At 41.3% G+C, this 16,573-nt stretch overlaps 1 protein-coding gene across 1 annotated transcript in view; it reads left to right on the forward strand.

Moving 5' to 3' along the window:
• DENND3 (DENN/MADD domain containing 3) overlaps window positions 1-16,104 on the forward strand; it is a gene marked incomplete at its 5' end in the record, with an annotated part of 34,840 nt that extends 18,736 nt beyond the window's left edge. Inside the window, 7 exons of the mRNA XM_009587425.1 lie at window positions 109-216; window positions 1,459-1,598; window positions 2,825-2,985; window positions 4,631-4,764; window positions 5,811-5,926; window positions 6,056-6,193; window positions 15,904-16,104. Of these exons, the coding sequence (XP_009585720.1) occupies window positions 109-216; window positions 1,459-1,598; window positions 2,825-2,985; window positions 4,631-4,764; window positions 5,811-5,926; window positions 6,056-6,193; window positions 15,904-16,104 (998 nt within the window). The remainder of the gene's footprint in view (window positions 1-108; window positions 217-1,458; window positions 1,599-2,824; window positions 2,986-4,630; window positions 4,765-5,810; window positions 5,927-6,055; window positions 6,194-15,903) is intronic.
• Window positions 16,105-16,573: the final 469 nt, after the last annotated feature.

The following is a 16,573-nucleotide window of genomic DNA, read 5'->3' on the forward strand; positions in this document are numbered from 1 at the left end:
AGGAGTGAGAAATGTGAATAAATGGTGCAGAATTATTATTTCATAAGAATTATAGATCTATTTCAGGCTTAAGTGTGCACTTCATGACCTTTTAAAAATCTATTTTAGTGCCTATGATGGTCCCCAAAACAACTTCAGAGACATTAAAGCACAAGATCAACCCCTCAGCTGGTGAGACATTTCCACAGGCAATAGATGTCTTGCTTTATACGCCAGGTAGGATGATGTATTGCTTTCTTTATTTTAGCCCAGCTTTAATTAGCCTATAAAGCGTGTTATCTCATAACATCTGGTATTATGACTGCCTGATTTTGTTCACATTCTGACATGCTTTGGTTGTGTGTTGAATACTAAAACAGAAAGTCATTAAAAAAGAACAGCAATATTGCATATTAAGATACTCCAAGGCATAGCTTTCACAGTCTTAATTTGTCTTCCTGTGTGTATATGCCTTATAGTAGACTTCAATTATGTGTTAATGTGCCGATTTCCCTTTAAGATTTCTGCTTCATTTATTGAGCAGGGTGGATGAATGATGCTCCACCATTGATCAAGATTCATTGTTATTTTTTTATTTTTCAGTAAAGTCATATGGGGGTGTTTTGTTGAACCACAGTGCAGAGAATAGTGTACCACCTCTTGAAATCTCAGCCAGACCTATATGCCTGTAACTCTCACTGGATAGTATGTGATCTAATGTACTATTCACTGCATGTAATTTAAGACATCCCTGAAGAAAGCATTATCAATTTCCTTGTGAGCTTTTGTGTGATACTTGGCACATTTATATCTGACTAATTCAAAAAGCATTGGAGAGAAGGAAAAAAAAAAAAAAAAAAGAAAAGTTAAGGACTGTGTGCAATGGGCATGAATTTAGGTAGCAGATACGTTAATTCTGGAAATTCCTAACTCTTAACTTCATAACCTTACTAGTCTTCTGATGTAAGTTTGTATGTAATTTCTAGTATTTGGGCAATTTGAGATGAAAGAGGAAAGTCAGTGGAATTCCAAAGTTAAGAGTGGGCAGGAGCCATTGTAGGTGGGTGGGTGGGTGGTGGTGGGTTCAGTGGTGCTTTTCTTTCTTTGTAGTATGAGGTTTCTAAGTGGAGCTCTAATGGAGCAGATAGAGTGAGTGGATTTATTAGTTGTATTTAATAGGGCTTAAAAGCCTTCCTGCAATCCCAGTTAGCTAAATACTTAGTCATCAATGAAAAAGATTATCTCTGCTCTGAATAACTTTGAAGAGTAAGATTAAACCATAAGGTGAGCTCAACAAATAGATGAAACAAGCACAAATTCATTGTGAAAACTATGTCATCCATTAACTGGTGATGCAAAGTTCCAGAACAGAGATGCGTTTTGTTAGAAAGCTGCTCTGCCTAACAAAGGTTTTCCCACATGTCTCCAAAAGCGGTTTATTTTCTTTTACTTCTCTCATCTTCTCTGCTTCATTTCTAGGGCATCTTGACCCTTCAGAAAGACCTGGCAATGCTCATCCGAAACTATGGTGTGCTTTAAATGAGGGGAAAGTGGTGGTCTTTGATGCGTCTACCTGGTCTATTCAACAACACTGTTTCAAAATGGGCCGCTCTAAACTGGTAAGGCTGACACACATATCACAACTGCTGTTTTAGCTTGGTGTTTTTGTTGCTATAGCCTGTATGACCCTGAATCACTGTCATTCCTTAGAAGTTGTAGAAAGACACTTGAGTTGTCTGGGCTTCAGTTAACTTGGAGAAATGGAGATTTTTGAGAAAAATAGAAAGGAGAGAAAATGGATTCACAATGAAACAAGTCAACTGGTGGAAAGTGATGGATTGGATGTCGGGAGGGCCTGCTAGCCTGATGGCATGGCCTCTTGGGGCAGGAAGGTGGGTTTGAAACAGCTGAGGAAAAAGAATAAGGGAGAGAGTCAATATAAAGAGAAGATGAGACGAGCCCTAAAAATGGATGAAAAGTCACTTGTGCTGAAGAACAGGAAATTGGGGAAAGGTGTAAGGAAACCAGGTGGATTATATTGAAAGAGAGACAGCGCTCTAAAAGAACATGCCTCAATCAGCAGGCGAAAGAGAGTTGCTTGTGAAAGACCACCTGAAAAAAATAACTCTCTTGAAAGGGGAAGCTGCAGACTGAGTGCAGTAGAGAGAACACGCAGGAAAAGGGATTGGATAGATCACTTGTGTAAAAGCTGAGAAACATCACTGTGGATGAGTGTAGAAGAGAGTCAAAAAAGGAGAAGTAAAGCTGATAGTCAAGGGCTGGGTGAAGGGAAGATGGAAATCCAGGAGAACAGTCGGATACCAACCTATTCTAAAGAAGAGAAAGAAAAGAGGATGGAAGTTTGGAACTGATGGGACTCGGGAGGGAGAGAAATGAAGAGCTTCTGGATGGGGGAAGGACGTTCCAGAGACAGTAGAGGAGCAGACAGTATTTTCTTAGACACCACTTCTAACTGAAGTAGGAAGTATGTTTATATTAGATGGTTAGGATGGTTTCCAAGCCGGAAGAGAGAAATACACTAACTTCTGTGGTTTCCCCTGATTCCTTTGTAACTTTTACTTTGTTTGGGCCAGGAAACACAGCTTTGAGTCAGTTACCAAGATACATTATTAATCCTATTTACTGAAGGATAAACTCAGCAAAGAGATCTGTCCTCTCTCGTTATTTATAAAGCAGAGCAAAGGATAGAATACTGGAGCGCCAAGTCTTGATCTGTTACTGTAATCACCAGAAAACTGTAGCATCTTAATATAGCCTTTTTCCATGTTACATTAAATAGTGATTCTTCTTCTAGATTTTATTTAATCCTGCTTTTTCTCCCCAGACTTGTATGATCATGGTAGAACACAGTCAAGTGTGGATTGGTTCTCAAGACTCCATTATTTATATAATCAACACCCACAGTATGTCTTGTAATAAGCAACTGAATGATCATCGTTCTGATGTTACAGACATCATTGTGGAGAATAAGAATGGAATACCCAGGTATATTTAATGACAATGTTTTCTTCTTAAAAATACATATACAAGCAAATATGAAGGATGCCTGTACACCGGAAGAGTCATGGACATGTGGAGAATCTTTCTGTGGTGACATAGAAAGTTATTTTATGTAGCTAGAATAGTATTCACTAGCCTAGAGAATTTGGCCCGCAGTGAGCAGAGGACTAGTTAAAGATCCAAATGATATAGTATTGTGCTTTTATTATTTGACTGAAACAAAGGCAAAAAGTTAACTTGTGCTCAAGGAAAAGGAGCCCATACAGGAAACCAGTGACTGATTTTCCTAAATGTTGGAAAGAATTGATTGTTTTAAATGGGGGGGGGCTTATCCTGCTAACATAAGCCTTCATTTAGCCCATTTTTGTCACTCCCATATTGTATATGGTAAACTAAGAATTTCCTTTTTAAAGAAAGAGCATAATGTACTTTGGAAAAAAGAGGATAAAGGAATGCTTTTTTGGACAAGGATGAGAGCAGCCAGGAATTGGCAGCATCCAGCGATGAATCAATACAGATGCAGTTTAAAGATCACTTCATTATTGCTTTGAGCACATCATCAACTAGACGTTTACAGCATGCTTCTGGATTTTTTTCTGCCTGTTTGTAAAAGAAATAATACATTTATTGTTTTGTTCAGGCAAAATGCTTTTGATTTTTTGGTAGCACTGGGAAGACTGTTGGCTGGAGGCCTTAACCTGCTGTCTTCCCATGGGGGCGGCAACTCCCAGGCCAGACCAGACATCAGCCATACCTCTGCCAGTGGTGCAGCAGGTGTAACTGGGTTTCAGGGAGAATTTGCTTAGGTGTTGTTGGAATGTTGGAATGAGAAAAAGATTTTCTCATCTGAAGACAACAAATGTTAAAGGTAAAAAAAAAAAAAGGGATAGTATAACTTGTTTTCTCAGGTGCAGTAGCAAAGAAAAACAGTTTTGAGGTATTTTTGTCCTAACTTGAGAGAGGAAAAAAAGAGACAAAATCCAAAAGGCAAGAATGTTCAGGAGAATTATAAGGAAAGTTTTTGTTGTACTTAACTCCTCACGATGTAATGCGTGCTCTAGTTCACTTAGAGCTCTGAATTAGCCTGCAGTGTTTCCAGTGATACAGTGTTTGTAAAGTATAATCTTAAGAAGAAGAAAAAAATACCTGTACTAGAAAACTTTTGTTCCAATAGGAGACATAAGCAGCTTGAAAGGTGGATGCCTGGCTGTAACCCAGAGCTGTTGGTTGCTTAAATGCATTTTCAGCTGTCTAGAGCCAGCTACCCAGAATATAGTAAGGGAAGAAAAAAAGTTTAGATCCTTCCCTAGGCATGTTGGTGGACACAGGATGGACATGTTCCTCTCCACTCAAGACTCTAGTCACCTTGTTTAAAAGAATTGAACCAGTCTAATTGTTTGCTATTAAAATAATGATAGTATCTGGCCTTGAAGGCTTTTGGACTTCAGTCCATTCTCTGTTGGAAATAGTTACTGTGCTTTATTCTTCCAGTATCTGAAATGAAGAACATGAATTTGGCTTACTGTAAAATTGGTTATTTTGCAATTAAGTCTCTTCTGTGTATGCACTCTGTTCTGAACATGAATGTACACTATACTATTGTTATGACTTTTTTAATCTGTACCAACAGTGAAGCATACTCAAGCAGTTTAGATGGAACAGTGATTGCTTGGAACATCAGCACTCTGAAAGTTAACCGTGTCTTTCAGCTGCCCTGCCAAAATCTCACTTCTATAAAGCTTCATAATGACCAGCTGTGGTGCTGTAAGTTCATTCCTCAAATAATTAAAAAAAAAAAAATTACATCTTCACATAATACGCTGTTTTAACAAAACATTAATCTCAAACTCAGATGTATGTGTACATGATGTTTTTCCCCGACTCTCCAGTTAGTCTGTTTAAGCAGTCTTCTGCAGGTAAGGCCTCCAAAACACTTTATAGATGGCTAGCTTGGATTGCTCCTGGAGGTATTGCCCCGGCTGCAGGATGTGACTTCTGGCTACACTGTATTTGTCTGACCTACCCTGGTGATGCCTGTAAATTGGAATGGAAAACTTTGAGAAAGTCCTTTTAAAGTCTAGAGTGGCAATAGCGGTTGCAAATTGTGTTTGGTATTTCAGCTAGACTTTATGGTATTGGTCTGGCTTGGTAATCCCCAGACCTGCATTTTGGCCACTTCTAGAAATTTGTCATCCCCTCTGTAGGAGTTTAGATGAATAAAGTAAAGCTTTGTGCTAAGGTAAAAGATCATCTTGAAGTTGTTTCATAAGTGGTGACCGATTCAAGAATTTTGCACTGATTCTCAGTACTGCCATACATAAAAGCCTGGATCCAAACCTATCTCCACAGAACAGCAGCTTGCGAAAAAAAAAGCCTTGCAAAATTCCTGGTCCTGCTATGGACAGTAGCGATGCTGCCATTGCTGTGGTGGGTAAAGATTCAGCAGCCCTGTTAACTTTGTAGCACAGCCACTTGGTCTCAGTTCTGTAGATGAAAATAATTGCATACTTGAGAACCTAAGTATGAGATGTCCTAATTTTAAGGAGTCTGTTTCCTCTCCGCTCATCATTTTTGGACTCTAAACTAACAGGTGCATGCACTGCAGAATGCGACTAGCGTTTGGAGAAAGAACAGATCTAAAAATGGATACTGTGAAAAACAGAAAGAAATACCTCAAATATTTCACTACTGATTGAGAAGCAAGACAGTTGTTAGATGCATCCATTTTATTTTGCCTTTTTTCTCCATGGTTTATAGAGATGGAGGAAGTAGGCACTTCTGTTACTAACCCTTCATCTTTAATATTGAAGGTACTGGAAGTTGTATACTTGTAATGTCTACATATGAATTTCGACTACAGATGAAAATTGAGCATCACCTGAAGGATGTGTGTTCCTATTTTCTCTGCTTCCAGCTCTTTCCTGAGGTAGTATATTTAAACTGTTAATAGAGTTTAAACGAAGCATGACTATGAGGCATTACAAGCCATAGTTACTTATCACAATGTACTTCCTGTCAGCAGTGCTCATGTTAAACATATCTTCCTGTGCTTCAGAGAGACGAAGTGTGGGCGTCTTATTCAGGGAGCAGTGACCTGTATATTTGGAACACCAAAGACTTACCAAGTACCCCTCAAAAGATTCATCTTCAAGATTGCTCTGAGATTACTTGTATGATAAGAGTTAAAAATCAGGTGAGAAACATTTGGACTGGTTTTACCTGTTGTGGAATTCTTTACTGAAGTTTTGTTTTGTTTGCAGCTCTCATGGGCTGTCACTGGTTGGCTTCCTTACTGGGTGTTTGCATATGTACTGGTTTGAAAAGTTGATTCCTCTTTGAAATCAGAGAAGCTAATGACTGCCCAACACAACTGGCTGTTACAGGTATACCCCAAAATGCATGTCAAGCCAACAGCCTCATCAGTAATTAAATGTGTGATGACTTTTATTAGCCATTGACATTTTCAGGCAACCGTAGAAACTGAAAGTTTAGGTCCCTTGATATTTAATCTCAGGGCTCCTAAGATTAAGCCTTGGAAAAGGTTAATAGACAAACAATAAATGCCAATTAGCTGGCCTATTTTTGTAAATGACCTTTTTCTTGTTTAGTTACCACATTCCTAACTCAACAGAAACCAAAGGAGCCAACGGCTTCCTACCTTAGCAGTCTCGTGTCCCTGTCATTATTGGCCTCACGCTGTATACCTGCTCTTTCTGCATAGTATCAGTAGCTGTGCAAATGATTGTAGTTGTGATACCACATGGACAGGTTTAGGGTTAATTTGCAAATAAATAGCTAATATATAGCTATTGGGAAAGCAACTTTCTGAATTTTTCTCAGATTTTCTTTTGTTCCTATCGCGGCTGGAGTAAGAGTGCACTTCACTCGTAAGAGAGAAGCAAAAATATACTTTATTGATATAAAACAGTGAGTTAACAAAGTTCAATGGTAAATGCGACAGTGGTTTAACAAGAGTCAATGGCAAGGTACACTTGATTATTTACTGCATGGAGGACAGGGTTAGACAAAACTGTTAGGGAGACCCTCCCATTGAGTCATGAGGTTCAGAAAGGACCCCCTTGCTTTCTAAACTCCTTCTCAGAGAGGAGTCTAGGTGCAGCTGGATCCAATCCTAATCTCAGACTTGGTCAACGGTTTATGTCTAAAGGATTATATATGCGCAATCAATCCTTTGTATCACTTAGCTAAGATTTCAAAGTTTAGCATGCTATTAGTCACTTACCGAGGATCTGTTGCGGCAAGGAACCTCTCAACCTCGAGGAGTAACCCTGAGAGGTGTCCCTACTCAAGGGGAGACCTTGGTGTGCAGCCTGCTGCTGTGCAGGACAGCTCAACAGGCCCTGGGCTGTCCACTATTTATAGAGTACGATGATTGATTTATAGTCATATTTGCATACCAGCAAGACATTTGGATCACTGCTCCAGACAGCCCTTGGCTACTGTGTTGCCATCCGTCCCCAAAGTCCAGCATAAGCTGCATGCAGCCATCACAACCACCACTGGTGGTTACTGCTTATGCAGGGCAGGGGGAGCACACTGCCACACTCCACCCCGTGACTATAGTCAATTCATCTTACTTTCACAGAGTAGTGGTACGGTCACCTCTTGCCTTTGTGCCATAAATAGTATATTGATAGTTGGTGCGCTTATAGATCCATGGTAAGTAGACAGTCAAGTACTGCTATCTGTTATGTGTTAATTTGTATGTTTTGGGTGGTTGAAGTTGGGTTATTTGTTTTATCATGTACCAAACCTTTATATACAATATAATTATAAGCAATAGACATATTAAAGTTAGAGTTAGTAAAATCACAGTTGGGTGAACTGTAAGATTAAACATTCCCGTTGCTGTTGGTGACCACCCAAGAAGAGTTTCCCACCAAAAGTGTTCTCCATCCTTCTTATCTCTTTCCAAGACATGGTATATCTCTTCTGTATCATGATGAACCTTCATTAGGGGTTTGTGTCCATTGTTTCGGACACGTTGTAGCAGCTGACACAGGTCATCATGTTGTAGTAGTTTCTTCACCAATGTACGATTCATTCCGATGGGGGTAGGTAATAAATCTTGACTCAATGTATAATTAGATTGTAAAACTGATAAAACGTAACAGGAGCTGAATAATTAAAGCTGCATCCCATAACTTTAGTAAAGTTACAAACACAAATATTTGAGCGATTGCTTGTATCTACAGTAACGTTATCTACAAATATAAAATCACAAAGAGTTCTCATACAAACACATCCTTTTCCAATATATACAAGTACAGTTTCAGGGGCTTCATTGGGACGTATTTAAAAATGACAGATGTCTTGGGCTTTCATGGTGGTACTCTCACAAATAAATCCTTGTTGTTCCCATACAATGGATACGTTAACATCAACAGTTTGCCATTTGTTTCCATTTTGTTGAGCCCACACTTTATGTTCTAATGGATAGAGTATAGCTCCATTGTAATTTAATCCTGAAGCAATGATTTGTTACATGGTGTATACCCAAGCATTGCGTATGTTTAAGACAAAAGCTGTGGCCTTATTGTTGATGGGGTCATAAGTGAAATTGACTAAATACCACCAGGATTGGAATTCTTTCTCAAATTTAGTTGCATTATCCCAAATCACCTTTCGAATTTCAGTGGGTAGGGTGCCCTCTTCACCTTCTCTTATAATTACTGCTACCATAGATTGAATCCACAGTTGAGCCTGGATACAACTAAGAGCTAGAGAAACATTGTTTTGGGCTGCACCAAATACATCCACAATCAATTGGTGGTCCCTTTCATTAATTCTTTCCCACTGAGGCAGTGTATCAGATGAGAGCCATGGGTTAGTTCCCAATGCTAATAGAGAAGACTGTAATGGGTGTTTTAATTTGTTTAAATCATTTGTTGCGCTCAGTTTATTTACAAGTACTTCAGCATTTATACTATTTAAGACTCCCAGTCCTGTCTCTTATATCAGTCACATCTCTCCTTGTTCGTCTTGGAGAGGTAAGGGTTCGCCCATGTAACCATGCTAACCATCCTGCATAGGACAAACTTAGGAATGGTGAACAGGTCGATTTGATTGTAGAGATATTAATTTGCATCAGTAGTTCTACTCATTTAAGAGATCATGGTGGATTAAATAACACTTGTTGTTGGCCTGTATTTTTGATCACATACAGTTCAATTTCAGAAATTTGTGGGGATAGAGTTTTCTTATCCTTTACAACAGGGGTGGATGTTGTTGTACTAGGCTCAGTAATGTCTATTTTAAATTTAAATGATGATAGTTCCATGCTATGGTGAGCCCAGAGGCAGACTACAAAAACAGGTTGTAGTAAGGTAAAATCGTACCAACAGTCCAATCTTTGAGGCACAAAGTTTCATATCTTTAGCTACTGGGTTTGATGTAATGTTGTACACCGAAATCTGAGATGCCTTCTCATGGGTAGACCCATTGATCATCCGGCATCCTATTTTAACTTCTTTTCCTGCCATTCCCCAAAGTCGGGGGACTTTATCATCGGCTTCATCTTTATCCTACCTCCGTTCGTTTTCTAAGTGTAGTTCAGTTCCGTGCATGACCACGGTGGAAAGATGTAAATCTCCCTTACTAGAGTGTATTCCCATACTCCCGGTATACTTAACACGAGCTTGAGACCATGGCCACTCTAGGGTTCTTTGACCACGGGTTAGGATAAGCAGCATTGTTAGGGTTTGGAATAGTAGCATGAACACAGTATTTCCATTTGCCATCCTGTGGGGTGCAGTAATAGAAAAACAGGGACTTGTTCTGGTGGGGAGAGTCCAAACAGGTTACCCCGTTAAAAAGAAGAAAAAATCTATCATGCACTAATTCCGTGTTTTGCACTACTGCTATCAGTAGCTTCCCAGGCAAGTGGGCCACGAGGTTTAGTTAAAGTCATAGGCACAGTACTGATAGATGGTAGATTGACCATCACAGGCTGTCCTAGCTGTAATGTCATCGGATATTCTCTTTTCCCAGTAGGTGGAGTGCTAAACTCGTTTTTTTTTTTCAAAGAATGCTTGGTTTACAGGACTTCAGTAGGCCCATACCGATTATTTAATTGATGGAGTACTTTGGGAAGTCTCATATCCCATTGAGCCTTAAGTGGTTTGAGATTCCTTTTCAATAAGCCATTAGCTCCTTCTACCATCCCACTTGATTGAGGGTAGTATGGGGTGTGGAATACCCATTTAATTCCCTCTTGTTTTGCCCAATCTTGTACTTCGTTACACAAAAAATGTGAGCCATTATATCACTTTGGATAACATCAGGAGTAGGTAGATTTGAGAACCAAAATGATAGCCCTCACACTGTACTTTGCCCATCGGTTTTCCGACATTTAGTTGCCATAAGCAAGCCGGAGACTACCGCTTCTGTGAACATGTATCGATATCCTGCTGAGGATATGAATGGTCCGATATAATCAATTTGCCATGTAGACCATAAATTTTTCCCTTCGTTGATACATAGAGGTGGTGCTTTAGCAGGATGATCTGCTTGTAATTTCAGTATATGCTGGGGACATTCTGTAAGAATAGTTCTACAAGTTTTTCTGTTTATAGGCCAGCCTTTACTCTGTACAGCAAAGTAAAGTGCTTCTTTACCTCTGTGGCCTAGGTTTTGATGTAACCATTCTCCCAATTGATACCACTCAGGATTTAAAGTGATTTTCCTAATTTTAGTTAGCTCATCTAGCTTTTGATTCCACTTTGTGGCTTGTTGATTATCCTTAGCATGAGCTTTTACCCATCCCATCTTGAAAGGTGTTTTCCTGGCTATATCTAGTAATAATTGCCAATCTTTGTTTCTCCAAACTAGGGATCTATTTACTTCCCAAGTCAAGATTTCCCATTGACAGAGCCACTGTGTGGCACCAGCCCACAGAGCATAAGAGCCTACATATATGATTTTTGCTCCGTTCTGTGCTGCCAAAACAACTGCTCTTATTTCTCCTACTTGTGCACTGCCTTCACCTTCCTCTATTACTTGTTTGCTGGTGGTAGCATCTAATGCGACGGACGTATATTGCCATTTACCATTTTACCCTTTTTGCTGAAGCATTCGTAAGCCAAATGTTTTTTGTTGGTGTACCCTCAGTGAGGGGCAGTGCATCCAGAATGGGTGAAGGTTTAAAAGGTTGTTGTAACGCTAAAGGATCTGTGTTTATGGGCATCTGCAATTTGAAAACCTTACTGTGTCCTTCAGTTAATTGCATATTTTCTGCAACTCCTGTGAGGTAGGCATACCATTTTCTGATAGTGGGATTTTGTGCAACTCCTTCTGGAGAAGCAGACCCCTTTAGGATTGCTTCTAGTAAATTAAGTGGTCCTCTAGTTTGCACAGGTTGTCCCTGATGTATTTTCTCAACTTGTTTAACTGCTCGGACTAAAGACAAAAGTCTCTTTTCCCATTCAGAGTCTTGTTGTTCTGTTTCTTTAAATGCGGTTGAGCTAAACAATAAAGGTCTTTTTGGCCCATCGGGCCCAGTTTGGAACAGGTTACACTGTAGTGTGTTTGGCAAAACCCCATTTGTCTATAATAGGGTCGCAGGGGTGTACTGGTCCCAGTAACTGATATGTTTTGAATTCTTCAGTTAGAGTTTTGACTGCCTCTTTATATTCTAATTTCCACTCCCAGGGTTTACCTTTCAGTAAGAGTACAATGGATGGGAAATGATAGAAAATCCAGTTACATGCTTCCTCCAATATCCTAAAGTTCCCTCTAATTGTTCTAACTCCTTCCTTGATTGGGGCATTTGCAGCTCTTCAATTTTTCTTAAGGTATCTGGAGGAATCACTGCACTGCCTGCTATCCACCAAATACCTAAAAATTTTACTTCTTTATTTGGTCTGTGTGATCTAGTTTCTCTTCCCTGTTTCACGGGTCCTACTTTGTGATCTCCTCCGGGGCTTCAGGTTTTGTTTTTCAGCTGGTGCATCGTCCCAGCCCATTTTATGGCTGGAGTTAACAAAGCCGTACATTAATTCTGCCCATGTAGGGAGTTGCTTGCGGGCATTTTGAGCATTATCACCTAGTCCTTCATTGTGTTCTGTGTCTTTCTTGATCTTACCTCGTTTTGCAACTAGATGGGATTTAAGAATTGCCGGGGCTCCTCTAATCAGTGGTTTTAGCATTGCAAAATCGACTGTAGCACATAGTGGAACATCATGGAGTCCTTTTTCGTCCATGGCTTGTATGCAAGCAGCTTTTGTAACAGTGGTAGAGAGCCCACTTAGAGACTTGATGGGGATTATAGAGGGTTCACCTCGCTCCATGGTGTCTATTCCTCCAGCCCAATAAGCTACTTGGCTGGTGATAGAATAGGGTGTATTTGCCAGGTTTTAAATTTGCCAAATTTAAGAAAATTCCCAGACCCCAACAGCCGTTTGCTTTGTCCTCACTCAACATTATTCAGTCGCTGCCACTTAGGCATACTTGCCACAAGTATTCAGTTTCAGTTTCACCTGGTTTTCTGCTCTCTCTCTCTTGCAAATTTGTCAATTGCAACGGATCCCAGGGGATGGTTTGCGTAGTATGTCGTGGATGACCACCCCGAAGTCCCACACTTTTTTCTGTTTTAACAATGGGTCTGGCTTCATATTCAGGATGATTTGTGGGGAACAAAGGATCGTCATCTTCTGGCTCACTATCATCGGGATCACCCCAGATATCTCCATCCCCATCTTCAGGGGATACTATTAGTTTTCTAATCTGTACGATGTCAAGGGGGCGGGGAGCGTGCATAAGCACCATCTTGACCTTTTCTCCCAACTTTTGTCTTTTTTCCTTTTCTTCCTGTAACTGTTTCTGCAGCTGTTCAATTTTTAAAGACAGTTAACAACTCAGTTGCCTTCCTACCTTCTATTTCTTTCTGTAGATCCCGCTCCTTCCTATTTCTATTCTCCCTTTCTTGATATGCAGCTTCTAAACAGGAACCTAGCATCTTGCAGGTAACTCCTTTCCTCTCTCCATCCTTTGTGCGGCCCCTAGTTACTTTTAGGTGCTCCTCAACGGCTTCCCAATTATACCAATTGTCACGAGCCCATTCTTCTGAGAATTTGGGACTCCATGCCTCCATAAATAATTGGTGATACTACTTCCCATCTTGCTGACTATGCCAGTTTGTCGTGGATGGAGTGAGAGTGCACTTCACCCGTAAGAGAGAAGCAAAAATATACTTTATTGATATAAAACAGTCAGTTAACAAAGTTCAATGGTAAATGCGACAGTGGTTTAACAAGAGTCAATGGCAAGGTACACTCGATTATTTACTGCATGGAGGACAGGGTCAGACAAAACTGTTAGGGAGACCCTCCCATTGAGTCATGAGGTTCAGAAAGGACCCCCTTGCTTTCTAAACTCCCTTCTCAGAGAGGAGTCTAGGTGCAGCTGGATCCAATCCTAGTCTCAGACTTGGTCAACGGTTTATGTCTAAAGGATTATATATGCGCAATCAATCCTTTGTATCACTTAGCTAAGATTTCAAAGTTTAGCATGCTATTAGTCACTTACCGAGGATCTGTTGCGGCAAGGAACCTCTCAACCTCGAGGAGTAACCCTGAGAGGTGTCCCTACTCAAGGGGAGACCTTGGTGTGCAGCCTGCTGCTGTGCAGGACAGCTCAACAGGCCCTGGGCTGTCCACTATTTATAGAGTAAGATGATTGATTTATAGTCATATTTGCATACCAGCAAGACATTTGGATCACTGCTCCAGACAGCCCTTGGCTACTGTGTTGCCATCCGTCCCCAAAGTCCAGCATAAGCTGCATGCAGCCATCACAACCCCCACTTTTTCATGAAGTGCCTCATAAAATAGGGAAGCTTTCTGTGTATTCAGCCCTTGGTTATATTTGTGAACTGAAATGGAAAAACCTTTTGAGATATCCTTCCCCGAAGTAGAGATGGATATATTTAACCCCTGTTTTAAGGGAGTCAGAGGATTGTTTGAAAACCACAAGGCATTAAGCTCTCTTTTGTTCTACTTAAGAACTCTGCTCCTTTTCTCTTCCACTTACTCCTCACTCAGCTCCACCTTAACTAACATTGTAGTCCAACTCATTGACACAGAAGGAACAACTGGAAAATATCCCGGTGTGATCCATCTCCTGAACCTGAGTGTTCAATGTGCCATCTTTCAGCCTGCCAACAGCTCGGTTGTCCAAGGGGGAGTCTGGAGCCCGTTGTAGTAGCTGGAGCACCCATATTCTTCTACACAGCATTACAATTACTGAGAATAAACTTGCAGCCTGGTAAAGGCTAACAACAACATTGGTAGGGTTGTCTGCCACAGGCTTGCTTTTAAGCGCTTTAATTAAAAACAAGACATTTCTTTAAGAAACCTGAGACAAACTCAATTGCATAATGTGTCTATCTGAAATAGGATGCTTTCTGGCTGGCAAGCATTACTAATACACAACGGTGAGTACTTACCCGGTACAAAACTATGCACAAGAAGACCACAGCTGTTTTCTGCTGGGCTGGACCAGCTGCAGCTGACCCCATATTCTGCCTTTAACGGTGGCAATAGCAATGCTGTGTAGGGAGAACATACTGCCTGTATCTGCAGTCCATTCCCCTTAAGCTCCCTCACTGTCCATGGTTATTGTTTAGGGGTACTAAAGTGTACACCTCTGTCTCAGTTTTTTATTATCTGTTTTTGGACCTAATCTCTGTGGATCTGACTTAATTTTGAACTTTCTGGTGCCACAGTTTCCTGTAGCAGCAGGTTCCAGAAGTTCACTGCCAGCCACGTACAGAGAAGTACTTTCTTCTAAGTGAAACTGAACACTTACTGTTTCCACATGTCCCTTACTTCTCTAATTGCGGGATGTGTTGAACAATGGTTCTACATTCTGCTTATCTGCACTTTTGTGATTTTGTAAACCTTAATGTGATCGCTCCTTAGCTGCCTTCTCTCCAGCCTAAGGAGTCCTGGCTTCTTCCATCTTTGCTCATAGGACAGCTGTTCCTTTCTCTTGATAGTTTTAGTTACTCTTCCCTGGATTTTCTCTGCTCTTGCAGTGCAGAGAGCAGAACTGCAGAACTGCACACAGCACTCAAGATACAGGCACGCTGTGGTTTATGCAGTGGTAAAGTGGCACTTTCTGTCTTACTCTTTGCATTGGGTCTGTGGAACCAAAGGCAAGTCGAGTCGCCGTGGCGGTGCCGGCACAATCGGCAGCAGAGCGCTCTAGCATGGTGCACAGGTGGGGTTCCTGAACCCGGGAAACCTCAGGGGAGCAAAGAGACCCGCCAGGAGCCTGCAGCTTGCACCACAGCAGCTGAGGAGACCGGGACGGGGCCAGGAGCAACGGCGGCCGAGCCTCCCCTAAAAAGAGCGCTAGCGGCCAGGGTGGGCGTGGTGCAGCAGTTCGTGCAGCAGGGTGCACAGGAAGGGCGCTGAAGCTCTGCCAGCTCGACCAGGGAGCAATGGTATCCACCCGGCAGAAGGCCATGGCCTCTCTAAGCTCTGCACCCACCACGACTGACGCAGCTTCCCAGACAGAGCTCCGGTGGGAACATGCAGCCACCCAGGTGCCAGGCTGTGCCCTGCTCTTACACCAGTACTGGACGGCAGCAGTGAGCACACCTGAGGGAGGTGGCCCAGGTAGAGGAGCTCCTCTGCTTAGTGACAAAACTCTGGGAGGAGGTGAGTAGCTTGAGGAGTATCAGGGAGAGCAAGAGAGATAGACATGAACTCCAACAGATACATATATATAGGAAATTTTTAGTGTTTCCCTCTTTCAGCCTAGCAAGAGAGAACCCTTACTGTATCAATGTGGCATGTAAAACTCCTCGACTGTGTCCTAGACTGAAATGTAAAGTAGTGAAAATTACTGTGGTTTGGTTTTGTTTTGTTTTTCCTCCAGATTTGGGTTGGCAGCAGCGGAAGATCGCAAGGCAAAAGTAAAGGGAAGATCTATGTGGTCAGTGCTGAGAAGAAGACTGTCGAGAAAGAGTTGGTTGGTCATGCTGATACAGTAAAGGCGCTGTGCTCAGCAGAGAACAGATATGTCCTCAGCGGCTCTGGAAAGGAAGAAGGGAAGATTGCCATTTGGAAAGCTGAATAGTTAAGCTATTCAAAATGTGAAGACCTCAGGCTGTGTTTACTCCAGCATTTTGCATATATTTCAACCACCTGTCAGTGTTACTATTTTGTATTTATTTAGTTATTTTAGTCCCTACATTGTTGTAGAAAATCAAAATAGAAGTGAATCTCTCCTTGCACCTTGTACTGCTCCCGCACATTTGATAAACAGAAACGTGAATAGAGGGGTCACTGGCTTTAAACTTGACATGTGTTGTTGTGAAGGGTTAGGGTTATAGGCCAGACTCTGTGGTGCAGATTGCATTGAGAGAGCCGAAGCCAGCTCAGTAATTCCACTGGAGCTCTTTTTGGGCAGTGCATGAGTTGCCTGAAAAATGGGATTCGATACTGTCTTTACAGCCTATTATAGCTGGAAATGGTCAACGAAAAGAAAAAACTAAGTACATGTGTTGGATTTATGGAGTTACTTTAAATGCTGAGTATCTTTCTGA

The sequence above is a fragment of the Fulmarus glacialis genome, unplaced genomic scaffold (assembly GCF_000690835.1).
Source record: "Fulmarus glacialis isolate BGI_N327 unplaced genomic scaffold, ASM69083v1 scaffold2860, whole genome shotgun sequence".
NCBI lineage: Eukaryota > Metazoa > Chordata > Aves > Procellariiformes > Procellariidae > Fulmarus > Fulmarus glacialis.